Here is a 16,497-nt window from a genome sequence, read left to right on the forward strand (position 1 = left end):
GCAAGTATCATGCAGGACTGTGGCACTAAAGAAGTAGAGCTGGCATAGGCTAAAAACCCAGTAATCCAGCAAAATGGGGAGGGGCAGCCTGGGGTGCTTAAGCCAAAGTGCTTTTAGTCTTCCTTTAGCTTCTGTTTCAAATAGTCCTTGTGTGAGGTCTAGCCAAGGTGTGAAGGATCCAGTTTGCTAGCCCCTAGTGTCCCTGTGTAGGTCCGCACAAGCCCCAGCTCAGTAATGGAGGCTTTGAAGGCTGATCAGTGGTTCTTGGACCATTTACTTCCAGCAGGCCTCTGGTATAGATCAGACTGTGTTCATCCAAATAGGAGGGGCCTGGAGGCGGGGCAGGTAACAAGGCAGGTTTGACAAGTATGTGGGAACACGGAGAGGGTTGGTCCAACAATAGATACACTCCTTCGGGGAGGGGCACTTACCTCCCTAGTAGCAGACAAGCCAGAAACTGGGTCAGAACAGAAGAGACCACGATCCTCCACAAGTGCTAACAGGTAGGATCCCTTGCACACTGGCTAGGGTCAGTCATGTATCTGGGAGTTTGGCCCACAACCTGGATTTCCTGCTTTGCTTCTTAGATTTTAGGCTCCTCTTTAATACTGGGGAGGCTGGTCTAGGTGACAGATCAGAACTTCTCAATACTGCTGCTCTGCTCCCTGTGGGGGCATTCTAGTCCAGTCTGGTGTTTAGTCCTTATGTGTCTCCCTGGAGAGGTGGATCCTCCACATCTTTAAAGCTGCTTCGGTCTACTGCCGTTTGTCTAGACCTTTGGGGACTGGGTCCAACCAAGGTCTCCCTGTCCTCTTTGCCTCTTTAGGCCTGCTGTGCATAACTTAATTCTCGCTGCTTCTCTCTGAAATTTTGTCAACTCGCCACAGACGCCAGGTTCCTACCTGAGCTTTTCTCCCCATAGGTCCAATCTAGATGCCGTGTCCTCGGCTGCCCTGGCTCCGCCGCCACCGGGCCTCCCAGAGCTCGGGTCCCGTTTCCCCAGGGACCCTCTCTGCACCCAGCTCCCCTAGCAGAGGCGAAGATGAGGACGCAGAGGAGGAGGGTGATGGCACCCCTGGCTCAGGCCCCATCCTGCCCCCCTCATCACCCATGGAATGTCTTATCTGCGTGTCACCTTTCGATGGAGTTTTCAAGCTGCCTAAGCGCCTGGACTGTGGCCACGTCTTCTGTCTCGAGTGCCTGGCACGCCTGTCGCTGGCTACTTCGGGTGGTGGCGACGCAGTGGCTTGTCCCATGTGCCGGGCGCCCACACGCTTGGCCCCGAGGCGAGGGCTGCCCGCTCTGCCCACACAGCCCAGTCTGCTGCCTCGCGATGCTCGAGCAGCAGCACCACGCCAGGGCTCCGTGCGCTTCGACCGCCGCCGGGGGCTTCTGTACTTGCGGCCACCGCCACCAACTCCTGGGCCACGCAAGAGCCGCACAGTGCGCGCCCCACCGCCTCCACCTCCGCTGCGCCTCGGCCGCCCTCTGTCGCGTCGCCTGTCCCTGAGCAGTCCAGCATGGGCCTTCAACGCAGCGGTGGCGCTGGCAGTGCTGGTGGCCGCGGGCCTCGTGGTCTCTGGTGTCTACATTTTCTTCCTCATCCCTCATGTCACCACCTCTAGCTCCACGCGGCCTCAGATCGTGGCGCTGGCCCCTGAAAATGGCTTCTGGGTTCCACCGCGGCCCACGCCAGTGGCGCCCTGGACCCACGCCTGGACATCCCTCCCCACAAAGTCTGACCTGGACGATACTCTACCAGAGGCTAAGAAGGACACGCCCGAGCTTGAGGAGGCTGCCAAGAATCCAGTAGTAGAGACACAAGGAATTCTGGATACACCAACAGATCAAACACCAAAGGCAAAAACTGACCTTGGCTGGGACCCACAGGCATTGGTTTATGGGAAGAGGGTGTAACTGCAAGCAATAAATGCCTCCATGCTACAGGCCCTGTCTCCCGGGCCTGATGACTTCTGTGTCATCCTGGAGGGCATTAACAGAATGTACACTAAAATGCCCATTTCTGTGGCTTGCCCCATGACTGGATAGACATGAAATCTTTCAAACCGCTGTTGTCAATCTACAAGAATCCTCTGAGAGCATCTCTGATTGCCATGATCATCCAGCTGAAGGTCCCCTGGCCATGACTCTAGTTAAAGAGTCTTGCTGATGTTTATTTCTGAACCGCATACCTATGTAGGTTGGAGACCCCTGATGTTCATCTCTGTGGAAGCCTCTTTCCTAGTGTTATCTACACGGGACTGTCAGGGCACCATTGCCTTGTTCTTGGTGCGGTGCTGTTAGGAGCACTTCAAATAATTATCACTACAGCCCCCTGGTGGAGACATTCCTGGTCAGCTCTGGAAACTTAAGGATCTGATCCACTCATCCTTTGGGCTCTCAGCAGGATCCTGGGGCCCCCATCTTTGGAGCATAAAACTGCTGTTACTATTCTGACCATGGGTCTTGCTGTCCACAACCGGTCTATAAACTTCAGCACCTGCCCACCAGACTAGTTGGAAAACTTGGAGTGATCCGGCTAGAGCTGGGGAGGACCCTGACTCCTGAAGACTGGCTTCCATTTGGAAAGTAACTCTCCAACTGGTCTTGGAACCTTAACTTCTCTTCTGAGCTTTGGTTTCTGGGTCCTAGTCAATACTTTGTGGAACATTTGTGGTCATCACAGCTTAGAGAACCAAGGCCCCCCTGTAGCTCAGATAAAACATTCATTAGGGAAGGTTCTGGCCCTCCCTAGCTAACCTGAGAGATACTGGTCCTGATGGCAGTCAAAACCCATTTTCCCCCTTCTCTGGGGCTCCATTAGCTCTGCTCAGCCTTCCTTTCTCAACTAAAGTCTAAGCTTTTCCAGTGTTCACCTCTACGGAAGATGGCTCCTGTCTTCCTACCAAAAGCCTTCTGGGCTTAGACCACAGGCTGACCACAGGCCTCTGAAACCCATATTCTACCTCACCTCATCTGACCTGAGACACTGTGTTAAGGGTGGGCAGCATTTTCCAGAATGAAATGTGACTTCTATGTGTCTGGAGGCTCCTGTGTGGTTTATTGTGTGTCCTCAGCACCAAGCATCAGTTAATACAGAACAGTTGCTGGGGTGTGACAGTATCATGGATGACCAAGAGGCAGTCTGGGAATGCCCATTAGCATGCTAAGCTTGTAAGCTCCCAGCTGCCATGGGCGCTGGCATGCCTGTGGGAGCAACTCAGCTGCTTCTTCCAGGTAGAGAGGGAGGAAGGACCTCAGGAACCAAAGGGTGTATCTTCTCAGACCAGTTCTTGGCTCAATGTCATGTCAATGTCATGCATAGAGGCTGGGATCAATGCACTGGATTACTGGGACCACTGCCCAGCTTCACAGGCTAGTCCAGCAGGAGCAGAATGGATGTTTTGTGTTGCTTTTCTCTGGCTGCTTTAACAGTTTACCACCAATTACATGTGTTAGAACCACATATATTACCTCACAGTTCTGCACTCCAGAAGCCTGATATCCTATCACTGGGCTAAAACTGAGGTGCCTAAGTGTGGTGTCTAAGTGTGCTGGTGCGGGTCTGGAATCTCAATACTTGAAAGGTGGTGAAAGGTGGAGGCAGGAAGATCAGGAGTTCAAGGCCACTCTTAGCTGCATGGTGAGTTTGAGGCCAGCCTAATTACCTGAGATCCTGTTGAAAAATAAAAATCAACAAGCAATCAATAAAATTGGGAAGCCAACAGTCCCAGGTCCTCCTGAAGACTCGGGGAATCTATTCCTTAAGCTTTTTCAGCTTTTAGACTGTCTTCCTTGGCTTATGGTTCCCTCAAAGCCAGCAATACATTTCCAAATTTCCTTGACCTGGGGCTAACTTCTTTTACTTATAAAAATGTTGAGTACACTGGACTCCTAATATTTTTGGCTAGATAATCCAAGACAATTACTCAAGTCAAGATTTGTGGAAGGTGTAGGATACTTGGGGATTGAACCCAAGACCTTATGACTGCTAAACAATCATTCTCCTATTGGTCTATCTACATGTCCAGTAACTTTTGAATTTGTATTTATATTTTTATAAATATGTGTCTGTGTATGTGCCCAAGGAGGCAGTATAAGTCTGTTCCCTGAAGCTGAAGTTCCAGGCAGTTGTGAGTTCCCTGGATGTGCAGCAGATGGAACTTGGGTCCTTTGCAAGAACGTGATCTTAACCACTGAGCCATTTCTTCAGCCTCCGAGTTTTTTGTTTGTTTGGTTGGGTTTTTTTGTGTGTGTGTGGGGGGGGGAGTTTCCCCTGTGTAGCCCTGGCTATCCTGGAACTCACTATGTAGACCAAGCAGGCTGGCCTTGAAGAACTCAGAGATCTGCCTGTCTCTACCTCCTGAGTTCTGGGATTAAAGGCACACACTAACATACCGGCTTGAATTTTTGTTTTTAAGACAGTTTCTGAGTTTTCCAAGCTGTCCTTGTTGAGTGTGGAGTCCTTCATGCCTTCTGAGCCACTGGGGTTACAGGCCAACTCACCAGTCACAGCCTCCCATTTTTAGATCCTTCAGTCTATTCTGCCATATAGGTATAATCCAAGGATTAGGACATGGATGTTTTTGGAGGCCACTATTCAGCCCACCGATTGGGGGATGGAGTCTCAGAAATAGCACCCCTCTTCAGTCCTACCTACCTCCATCCCAACCTGGATGAGTGGGTGGACCAAAAAGGGGTCTTTAGCTGGCAATGCAAATGGGATGGAGAGAAGTTCAGACTGATGGTGGTCCAGAGATCCAGGAAGGCTCCCTTAAGGCAGGGACCCCAGAGCTGTATCTGAATTTACACTTAGGAGCTGGCATAGCCTACAAAAAGTGGGCAAAAAGTGGGCAATGTGAAAGCTGGGTAGAAGCAGAGGACCTTCATTTCCATTCCTAATGGTGTCAGAGCCCATCAGTTGCCCAGAATCTGCTAATTACTACCTTGGTGCCTTCCTACCTGTCACTGCCTACAGTGGGCTTTAAGAAACCATGGTAAGCCAGGTAGTTCATGTCTTTAATCCCAGCATTCAGGAGGCAGAGACAGGTGAGACTAAGGCTAACCAGGTTTGCACAGAGAGTTCCAGGATAGTTAGGGCTACATACAGAGAGGTCTCTGTATGTCTCAAAAAAAAAAAAAAAAAAACCGGGTGGGGGGAGGGGGAAGAAGAAAAGAAAGAGAAAAAAGTAAAGAAACCTCACAGAACAGGATAATGGGGGTGGGAGTGGATTCTCTTCTATTAAGTCTCTTCCCATCTCCTTTTTAAAAAAGAATTATTATATTTATGATTATTATTATTGGTGTGTATGTGTGTGTGTGCGTGCACCATGGCATGTATGTGGAGGTCATAAACCACCTTGCAAGGGTTCTAGGGACTAAACTCAGGCTATAGTACTTACCCTCTGATCCATCATGACAGCCCAGCCCATCTCCTTTTCCTGGGCACTAGACCCTCTGTCCACACTGTGCTGGCAGATACCCACCCTCTGGGCTTTGACACTGCTCCAGGGTTGTTCCTCTTCCTCGGTCATGGTGCCCTGGACCCCAGGAGGTGGGGGCAACCTCTGAGTCTTCCAAGTATGACCTTGACCTTTCTGTAAAATGGGTGACAATAAGACACCTTCAGGGAATTCATTCATCCATAATATTTATTGAGCTCAGTTAGTGTGCCAGAGTCAGCGTCAGGTCATCTTGGAAACAAGGGCAAACCTTGGGAGGCAGATGAGGGTGCTAGGCAGACAAATCCACCATTCTGACTACAGTGCTTCAAGTATTATTTCTTTATTTATCTATTTACTTTATTCTTTTGATACAGGGTCTCTCTGAAAAGCCCTAACTGTTCTGGAACTCAGTGTGTAGACCAAACTGGCCTTGAAATCAGAGATCCAATTCTTCTGCTTCCCAGGTGCTGGGATAAAAGGCATTTACCACTATGCCTGGCTAATGCCTCACCTATTATGATTGTGGGTCCCCCAATTCCCCAAGCCCTGTCCCCAGCTCTCTTTTTTTTTTTTGAAGCGGAGGGGAGGAGGGCATAAGAGGTTCCATTCTTCATGGAGGTTCCTGGCTTTCTCAAAGAAGATCATTGTGTGGGTCTTCTTATAGGACCTCACTTTGGGAACTCAAAACTAATGTTGCAAGCTGGGCTGTGGTGGCACATGCCTTTAATATCCCAGCACTTGGGAGGCAGAAGCAGGCAGGTCTCTGTGAGTTCAAGGCCATCCTGGTCTACAGAGTGAGTCCAGGACAGCCAAGGCTATACACAGAAAAACTCTGTCTCAAAAAACAAAACAAACAAAACCACCATTGCTATGGCAATGTTGGCTAAATTTGAACACAATTAAGAGTAAATCTCAAATTTAGAGATTCACCTACCTTTGTCTCCAAGTACTGGCCTTAGAATCTATGCCACCAGGCCTGACCCTATATTGCCTCTTTTTAATTTTTATTTTTCTATTAATTTATTTATTTATTCACTTTACATCCTGATTGCATCCCCCCTCCTCCCAGTTCCACCCTTACACTCCCTCTTCTCCACTTCCCCCCTCAGAGAAAGGGAGGCCCTACATGGGTATCATGTCCCAGCAGGACTAAGCACATCCTCTCCCACTGAGGCAAAATAAAGCAACCCAGCTAGGAGAAAGGAATCCAAAGGCAGACAACAGAGTCAGAGACAGCCCCTGCTCCAATTTTTAGGGGACCCACATGAAGACCAAGCTGCACATCTGCTACATATATGTAAGGGGTCGAAGTCCAGCCCATGCATGCTCTTTGGTTGGTGGTTCAGTCTCTGTCAGCCCCCATGGGCCCAGGTTAGTTTACTTTGTGGGTCTTCTTGTGGTGTCCTTGACTCCTCCAGTTTGTGGGTGGGTTAGTGTCCTCCCCCTCCACTGGGAGGCTAGCCTGGCTACAGGAAGTGGCCACTTAAGGCTTTGTATCTTCCACTGCCAGGAGTCTCAGCAAAGGTCATCCCCATAGACTCTAGGACACTTCCCCTATCCCAAGTCTCCATCCAGCTAGTCCCAGAGATGATCCCCACAATTTCCCAGCCCTCTCTCCTCCACCTGCTCTCCCCACATCAGCTCACCACCCCGTTCTTCTCTCCAACTCCTTTCCCACACAATTCCCTCCTTCCCTCCACTTCTGATTGTCTATTTTATTTCCCTTTCTGAGTGAGATTCCAGCACCCTCCCTTGGCTCTCCTGGTTACTTATCTTCTTTGGGTCTGTGGATTGTAGCAGGGCTATCCTGCACTTTTTTGCCAACATCCACTTATAAGTGAGTATGTACCATGTGTGTCCTTCTGGGTCTGAGTTACCTCACTGAGGATATTTTTTGCCTGCAAGTTTCATGATTTCCTTGTTTTTAATAGCTGAGGAGTATTCCATTGTGTAAATGTACCACATTTCTTTATCCAGTCTTGAAGGACATCTAGGTTGCTTCAGTTTCTGTCTATTACAAATAAAACTTCTGTGAACATAGTTGTACAAGTGTCCTTGTTGTACGAGAGAGCACCTTTTGAATATATGCCCAGGAGTGGTATAGCTGGATCTTGAGGTAGATCTAGTTCCAATTATCTGAAAAACCTCCAAAAGTGGTTGTACAAGTTTGCACTCCCACCAGCAATGGAGAAGTGTCCCCCTTGCTCCACATCTTCTCCAGAATATATCATCACTTGAGTTTTTGATCTTAGCCATTCTGACAGGTGTAAGATAGAATCTCAGAGTCATTATGATTTGCATTTCCCTGATGAGCAAGAACATTGAGCATTTCTTTAGATGTTTCTTAGCCATTAAAGATTCCTGTGTTAAGAACTTTCTGTTTAACTTTATACCCCATTTTTCAATTAGGTTATTTGGTTTGGTTGTGTTTAATTTCTTGAGTTCTTTATATATTTTGGGTTTTAATTTATTTTTGATTTTTTTAGTTTTTTGAGACAGGGTTTTCTTGTGTAGCCCTGGCTGTCCTGGAACTCACTCTGTAGACTAGACTGGCCTCAAATTTCAGAGAGACACACCTGCCTCTGCCTCCTAAGTGCTGGGATTAAAGACATTGGCCACCAACACCAAGCTGTCCAATATTAGCTCTTAAAGCCATCCAACTCATCATCTCCAAGCCTAGCAGATTAGTGTCTATCATCTCACATTCTAAATGTTGTATCTTTTGGATCAACTCACACTGAGTGGTTCTAACTGGCTTCATAGGGTTCCAATGAAGTATTCCATAGGAACAACAGACTTTTTTGTTTTGTTTTGTTTTTTCAAGACAGGGTTCTTCTGTGTAGCTTTGACTGTCCTGGACTCACTTTGTAGACCAGGGTGGCCTTGAATTTATAGCGATCTGCCTGCCTCTGCCTCCCTGAGTGCTCAGATTACAGCCACATACAAGCAGAACAGCAGACATTTAAAGACTCCACAGCAGGGGAAGGATTAGACTGTTCATAGAGCTATAAGCAGAAAGCCTGCCTCTCACGTCAGCCTGTCCACAGGGCATAATCCCTATAGACCAGCCAGCTTCCTTCCAAACCAGTGAGTCAAGAGGAAAGGGCAGAAAAAAAGTCACAGGGCTTTTAAGACTTCATCTTAAATTCATACATCATCATCTTCCTAATATGTTTCTAGAGATGTGAGATCTGTGCAGGGATCTATCTTGCAACCTGGGTGTGTCACTGTGTCCTGTCATCCACCTCACTGAGTTAACTAGTCACCAATGTTAGCCAGATCCCGTGTGCCACTGTGCAGTAAAGGGTTGACTTAGCAGGCCTGGATTGCTCAAACCCTGCACATTCCAGAGGGATCTGGGCCTTCTTTCTCATGATTCCAAGAGATCATCTCTAAGCCTTGGAATATTCTGTCTACTACTTGGTAGTCTATATCAACCATATTATTTATAGCATGAACCTTAGGCCACATTGTCAAACTGATCACTATGGCAACTAGAGATTAAGTTCATTAACGGGGGAGGATGATATTTGTTTTCTAAATAAAAACCCTGGATGTAGCCAAGGATAGTATAAGGTTCTCTTGTTTGGCAACCATGGCATAATTTTCATCATAGATAGAGCACCTAGAGGAGATAAAAGAAACTAATCCAGGGCTTTCAAGATGTCTCAACATGGAAAGGGGCTTGCTGTCAAGCCTGATAGCCTGTGCTCAATCCCTGGGAACCACATGCCGGAAAATAGTTGTTTCAACCAACTTCAGGCAGCACCCTGGATTCAGTGTGTCTTTTATTTTTGTTTTTTGAAGATTAATTTTATTTTTAACTGTGTGTGGGAGTGTCTGTGTGTCTATGTATCTGTGTATTCAGGTGCTGCCACACAGGTACTGAGAAGCAAAATTGGGTCCTCTGAAAAGCCAGCAAGAGGGGTTGGAGAGATGGCACAATGATTAAGATCACTGGCTGCTTTTTCCAGTGGATTCCTTTGGTTCCCAGTACCCATTACAACTGCCTGTAAATCCATCTCCAGGAAATCCAGCTGCCTCTTCTGGCCTCTGTAGGCACCCATACACATGTGGTACACACATACACATAAATAAAAGTCTTAAATTTTAAAAGGAAAGCACCAAATAGTAGCTCTGAAATCTGCTTCCTAGAGGTCTAAAGGACAAGTAACATAAGAATATGTATGGGCCTAGCATGCTTCCTCTGTGTTCTATACTGCTCATAGAAACCTTGTGGATGTCTATAATCCATGCTGCCACTGGCCCTTATGAGCACGGCAGCTTCTTTTGCAGTGGTATCAATTACTGCAGACTCATAACTGAGAATGAGAGACATTGAAGGCTTCTATAGCAACCTCTCTCCCCACCTCAACCCAAGAAAAGACCAAAAGAAAGGAAGGAAAACAGCCTAGACAGAAAGCCATTGTAGAGTCCTTTAAAGCTGTGATAAAAGGGCTAGAGAGATGGCTCAACAGTTAGAAGCACTGACTGCTCTTCCAGAGGACCTGGGTTCAATTCCCAGCCCCCACATGGCAGCACACAACTGTCTGTAACTCCAGTTCCAGGTGATCCAACACCACCACCACCACCACACACACACACACACACGCACACACACACGTAAAACCACCTATGTACATAAAAGAAATAAATCTTAAAATAAAAACTTTAAAAATTGTGATAAATATGCTGAAGTGTATTTCTTCATAATTGATGGCTTCTCGGGGAAAGAACTCAGTTAACTTTAAGGGAATGGTCACTGGGAGTTTGACCATGTTCCACTGAGTATGTGGGCAACACATGCTCTTGGCGTATTTTTTTCCTTCCTTTTTGGGGTGGGGTGGGGAGGGTACAGAATGTAAGGGTGGAATAGGAAATGAGTATGATTGGGATGCATTGAATGAAATTCCCAAATAATCAATAAAAATATTATATTGGTAAAAAAGAAAAAGAATATCATGGGAGGTGTCTTGTGACTTCAAGGAAGTAGTATATAAGTGAAATATGTTACAGGATGTGGCCCTCTGCCTGCATTTGGTGTGTGTGGGTGTAAGCTTTGTCCATTCACTGCATCAGCTGAAACTATCATTGTAGAGTCTGGCAATGTTTTCTGATGTGATAGCCACAACTCCCAGGTAAGATGGAGGCCGCTTCATGTGGCCATTGTGTCTTGTACGAAGACATAATACTCAATAACTCAGAGCTCATCAACTCAGCTGGTAAGCTCCATGCACCTATCCCCACTCCACCAACCTCTCTGCTTTGTTCCCATAGGAAGTTGTTTGCCCCGAAACTGGGCTACCAGATCTTTGTTTTCAGTTTCCCATGTAATTGATACAATACATACTGGAACTGGATTGTGTCTTCTTCCTTGTCTCCCTCTGAACAGCCCCACATGCAATACCCAACACTGACTCAAGGCTTTGTAGGTTAGAGTTTAGGGGCCAGGTCTCTCAGTGTGCCCAGCTGGTCCAACCAATCTCAGACTGTCCCCTCTGTGCTGTTAAGTTTTCCTCCATAAACTGTGTGTGTGACACTGGGATTAAACCTAGGGCCCCTTTGGTGATAGGCAAGCACTCTACTGATGAACTGTATGTTCAGCCTCTCTACAAGTTTTAGGTCAAGTCTGAATTCAACTACACCATTTTCATATTATGTTAGATTGCTGCCATGCCTTGCTGACCTGTAGATATGTGGGTCAGATTGTTGGGTCTGAAAATCCAAAACAATCCAAGCAAGCACAAGAATCCAGCAAAGCGGGGGCTGGAGAGATGGCTCAGTGGTTAAGAGCACTGCCTGTTCTTCCAAAGGATCGGGGTTCAAGTCCCAGAATCAACATGGCAGCTCACAACTGTCCATTTCTAAGGGATCAGACACATTCATACTAATGCACATAAAATAAAATTAAGTAAATTATTAAAAATTAAAAAAAAAAGAATCCAGCAAAGCAAGGTCTTTATTTGAATTAGGCAGCAAAAACCTGACCAGTCAGAGGTAATATCACAGATTCAGGAGCTACCTGCATCTTCAAACATTTATCTTAGTAACTATGTAAGCAGATGACAAAAATTTATTGTACTCAGGCCTCTATTAATCAAGCAGGGCAACAGAACAAACTCAGGAGCTGAACTGTGACCCCAAGCCAGAATGTTACAGAGTTTTTAAGCCTGAAATTCATAAATATCTGTGCCATGTTGCAGTCACAATTTTCCATTAATCAGAATCATTTATTCTATCATGGTTAGGAATAATCATTAGGTTTTTAGGAACAAAATAAGAACAAGGAAGAAATTAGCTAGCCATCTGGAGAGCTTCCCTAGAGCCTGGAAACTTTAACTTAATTTCACCTTATGATCTTTAAAATAGAGTCTGAAAACTGAAACAAGATGACAGTACTTAGGATAAGTCTCATTTGTTTGATCCCAATAAGATAACACCTTCATGATGGTCACTTGATATCTTATAGTTGGACAATCAGATCAGGCTCTGGTTAATTTTTAGTATAACTTGACATTTATGGAAAGAAGGAACCTCAGCTCAACTGAAGTATTGCCTGTTTATGGGGATTTTTTTTAATTGCTAATTGATGTAAGAGGTGCCAGCCCACTGTGAGTGGTACCTTGCCTAGGCAGATGATCTTTGGATGTATGAGAAAGCTGGCTGAGCAAAAGCCAGAGAGAAAGCCAGGAATGAAGTTTTCCTTCATGGTTTCTGCTTCACTCTACTGTTTCGAGTCTCTGCTTTGGCTTCCCTCCATGGCATGTTGTAAACCTGTAAAGTGAAACAAACCATTTTCATCTTAGGCTGCTTTTATTCATCATGTTTATCACAGCAACAGAAAGCAAACTAGCATAGGCCACATGGTCGCATGGTAGCGCATGGTTAGGCATTCATTTGTTAGCAAAACCCAACAGCAATCCAGATTCAAAGTAAAAGTGTTAACTACAGAAGGAATAGACTTTTTGCTTGGTTGGTTTTTTTTTTTTTTTTTAAACATACGGTTTCTCTGTGTAGCCCTGGATGTTCTAGAACTCTGAGATCCTCCTGCTTCTGCCTCCCAAGTGCTGGGATAAAGGCATGTGCTGCTACACTACCATTGTTTTGTTTTTTGAAAGATTTCTTTTTATTTGACATGTATCAGTGGGGTATGTGTGTGAGTATGTATATGTATGTGTGTGTACCATACGAATGCCTGGTATTTGTGGAGACAGGAAGTGTTGAGTTATAGCTCTGAGGAGAAAGGTATCCTGGCAGTTGGGAGCCACAGATTACCACAAAATCACATGCACAACAAACTTCATACAAGAGATTTGTTGGGAGGGAAGAACCCAGGAGAGTGGCAGCCTGTGCTCAGGTGAGAAGCAGCTGAGAATTGAGCAGAAGACAGGGTTTGTATAGGGTTTTTTTTAAGGCTTTCAAGGGTGGAGATCTCCAGGACTGGGGCTGGTGAGTTTTCAAGTCCTAAGCTTGAGCTTTTTACTCTGTAGAGTGGAGCTTGGCTGCCTTCATCTAGAGGGGCTTAGTCTAGCTGCTGTGGCAGTTAAAGGGTTCTGTGGATGGAGCCTGATAGTTGGAGGTCCTTAGGGGTGGGGCTTGGCCACTTGGCTCACCATGACGGGCTTACAAGAAGGAGGCATCAAATTTCCTGGCTCTAAAGTTACAGATTGCTGTAAGCCTGATTTGAGTGCCAGGAACTAAACCCTGATCCTTGGGAGCAACAGTAAGCAGTTATATCCACTGAGTCATTTGGTAGCTCTTAAGTAATACATTTTTTCCAGTGAAGAAGGACCTTCTATATCCTAGACAAAATCATGACAGGGTCTTCACTGCCCTCCCCCTGGCCAGAAAATCCAAGCTAAGGCCTTCCAGCGTTTCCAGTATTCACTGCCAACTGTTGATATCATACACATTGCCCATATGAGAGCAATTGAGTTTTTGACTTTCCCATCTTGGGAGCTGCCATTAATTGTGTGCCAATAGTTTGAGCCACCTGTGATATTGGAAATGAGTGGAAAGGAATGAAAATGTAACTGGTCCAGATGACTTGAATAGGTGGGGGAAGGTTTCTTTTTTTTGGAAAGTCTTGTCTGGTTTTGAGACAAGGTCTCAATATGTTACCATGGCTCTCCTGGAACTTGCCATGGATATGGGGCTGGCCTCAAATTCAGAGCAATCCACTGACCTCTGCTTCCTGAGTGGCAACAGCCACCGGGCACAAATTCTTTATTGTTTTGAGACAGGGCCTCTTTTAACCCAGGCTGAGCATAAGCTCACTATGTAGCCAAGGATAAAGATGAAGTCATGATCCTTATGTTTCGGTTTCCCAACTGCTGGGATTATAGGCATGTGAAACCAGGCCTGTCTTTTGTGGGGTGTTTAGAACCTACTTCGGTAGAGAACCAGGAAGCTTGTTGGGATTCAGGTTTGGACTCATTTACACTACGGCCTAAAAGCAACATGAAAAGAGTGAAGAAATCTACAGGCCAAAGCTTTCTGGCTCAGATACTGGAATGAAACAGAATTTACAGATAGTCAGAGGAAGCATGGTTGTGAAAACTCCCAACTCTTGAACAGCAAGGATTAAGTTTATTATCACAACAGATGTCCATCAGACCATCAACCACAGATCTCAACCAGTGGGTCTTGACCCCTTGGGGCAGGGGTTAAACAGCCTAAGACCATCAGAAAACACATATATTCACATTACAATTTGTGACAGTAGCAAAATCACAGTTCTGAAGTAGCAGTGAAATAATTTTATGGTTGGGGTCACCACAACATGAACTATATTAAAAGGCCGCAGCATTAGGAAGGTTGAGCGCCACTCCTCAACAGCCTCAAAACCAGTCACCTAGTGTGACCAGACTTTAAGCCACACCTGTAAAACACAGGTGGAAATGGCATGCTGTTGAGACACAAGCCTGAAATGTGTATCCAGAGTATTATCTATCAAATCCAACCTTGATTGTCTGCAGTTCAGGACCTCTGACCAAAGGGCTGAGTAGTCACAGGCAGTAACCCTACATTTTAAAGGAGAAATATTTATCTTGTCTACTCTTCTCCTCCTGTATCACTTTACAACTCTGTTTTGTTTTTTTTCTGACAAGGTCTTGCCTGATGTAGACTGGGTTACATGGTAATAACCTGTTTTAATAAAATAGAGCAACCAGCTCCAGAGATGTCACTCTCCCCATTGTTGGTAGTTGGGCATGCCCGATCACACCTGTAACACTAATACATAGGATGTGGAGGCAGGAAGATCGGCGCTGGAGAGAAGGCTCAGGAATTAAGAGGTGGTTCTGCTCTTTTAATTCAGTGGTTCTCAGACTTCCCGATGCTGCAACCCTTTAACAGTTTCTCATGTGTGGTGACCCCCCACCATAAAAGTATTTTCATTGCTACTTCACAACTAATGTTGCTGTTATTATGAATCTCAACATAAACATCTATGTTTTTTAATGGTCTTCGGTGACCCAACCCTCAAATGGGTCATGATCCACAGGTTGAGAACCACTGTTTTGGAGGCCTGAGTTTGATTCAGGCCAATCACAGCTACCTGTAATTCCAGGGATATGATATCCATTTTTGACTCCTGAGGTCATCTGTACACCTGTGGCATACACTCACCAAGACACATATATACAAAAATAAAAAACTAAATCTTAGGAAACCAAAACAAGCTGGGCGGTGGTGGCACATACCTTTGATCCCAGCACTCGGGAGGCAGATCTCTGAGTTCAAGGCCGGTCTGGTCTACAGAGTGAGTTCCAGGGCAGCCAAGTCTACACAGAGAAACCGTCTCAATCGCCCCCCCTCCAAAAAAAAAAAAAATCCCAAACAAACAAAGGACATTTAGGGCCAATCTAGGTTATATATGATCCTGCCTCAAAACAACAACAACAAAACAAACAACACAAATGGACTTAGAGAGATGACTCAGCAATTAAGAACACTTCTTGCTCTTGCAGAAGACCAGGGGTTCAGTTTCTAGCACTCACGTGATGGTTCAGAACTGTCTGTAACTCTAGCTCTGGAGGATCTAATGCCTCCATACATGTAAGCAAAGCATCCATACCATAAAAATAAATCTTTAAAACAAGAAAAAAAGAAAAAGACTATTATCTCATGCCCTCACTCTAGTGCCTCTAATGAAACACGGAGCCCAGAAACTGAAGTGAGAAAAACAAAACTAAACTGGTCAAAGGAAGCAACGTCAGGACAAAGGATTAGCCTCACGTGCAGGTTCATAAAAAGTAAATGGTTTAAAGAATTAGCCCAGCCCCGTAGCTCAGTGGTTGACTTCCTGTTTAGCATGCATGAAGCCATAGGCTCAATCCTTGTACCATGCGCAAGCGCGTGCAGGGACCGGCAACAAGAGTGGGCACTCTTTTCTGATATCACCCAGGTCAGAGTCGAGTGCTGCCTCCTACTGGCCAGGATGTACAGCAAGCGCTTAGCTTCTATGAGCTTCAGACCTCCAGTTCTCCACGTTTGCCCAAGCAGAGAAGGAAACAACCCCATCTTACATAAAGAAAATTTTCAGTAACTATTTAAGAATACGTATTAGCCTACGGCATGTTAAGGAGTGGCCGGTACTTTAGTATGTGTGAAGGGGACTGTTCTATAGGAGTTGGGAAGATGGAAAAGCAGCATGGCTACTGATTATAAAGTCGGAGGTACAACTTCACCCAGGGACACTCCCACCTCCAGCTGTTGATAGCTGTAGCTGGACCTCTTGTGTGATCCCAGATTTCAAATCTACCTAGCTCATGAGTCACTGCTTTTGACTGCACTTCAGTTGAAAATAAAAGGGTCAAACCTGTGAGAAATGTAAACTGGTGAGCATGCATGTGAGCAAGATGATCTACCATGTCAGTGCACGGCTATTGACCAGAAAATGGAGGGAGTTACATCTGCAATTCCTTCCACTGGAGAAAATATGCAGTATCAGCGCTGCAGGGAATGTGTGAAGGTAAGATATGTGATCAGCTCAGGATGTCATAAGGTAAGGTGAACACTGTTCAGGTGAGTGCCAAGAACAGAGAACAAA

The 16,497-nt window shown here is 45.8% G+C and overlaps 1 protein-coding gene and 1 long non-coding RNA gene across 2 annotated transcripts; one reads left to right on the forward strand and one right to left on the reverse strand.

The window, feature by feature from the left end:
* Nucleotides 1-16: 16 nt before the first annotated feature.
* Nucleotides 17-2,049, forward strand: Rnf225 (ring finger protein 225). The gene is given in 2 exon segments (XM_021657646.2): nt 17-503; nt 923-2,049. A coding segment is annotated over 1 exon segment (1,116 nt). The 5' UTR covers nt 17-503; nt 923-933.
* Nucleotides 2,050-11,385: 9,336 nt separating this feature from the next.
* On the reverse strand, nt 11,386-15,781 carry LOC132654691 (uncharacterized). Its single transcript, XR_009592373.1, has 2 exons — nt 15,149-15,781; nt 11,386-12,218 (listed from the first exon to the last, which is right to left on the reverse strand). It is a non-coding gene; the product is annotated as an uncharacterized LOC132654691 (long non-coding RNA).
* Between the last annotated feature and the right edge of the window lie 716 nt (nt 15,782-16,497).

This window comes from Meriones unguiculatus, chromosome 6 (genome assembly GCF_030254825.1).
Source record: "Meriones unguiculatus strain TT.TT164.6M chromosome 6, Bangor_MerUng_6.1, whole genome shotgun sequence".
In the NCBI taxonomy this organism is placed as follows: domain Eukaryota; kingdom Metazoa; phylum Chordata; class Mammalia; order Rodentia; family Muridae; genus Meriones; species Meriones unguiculatus.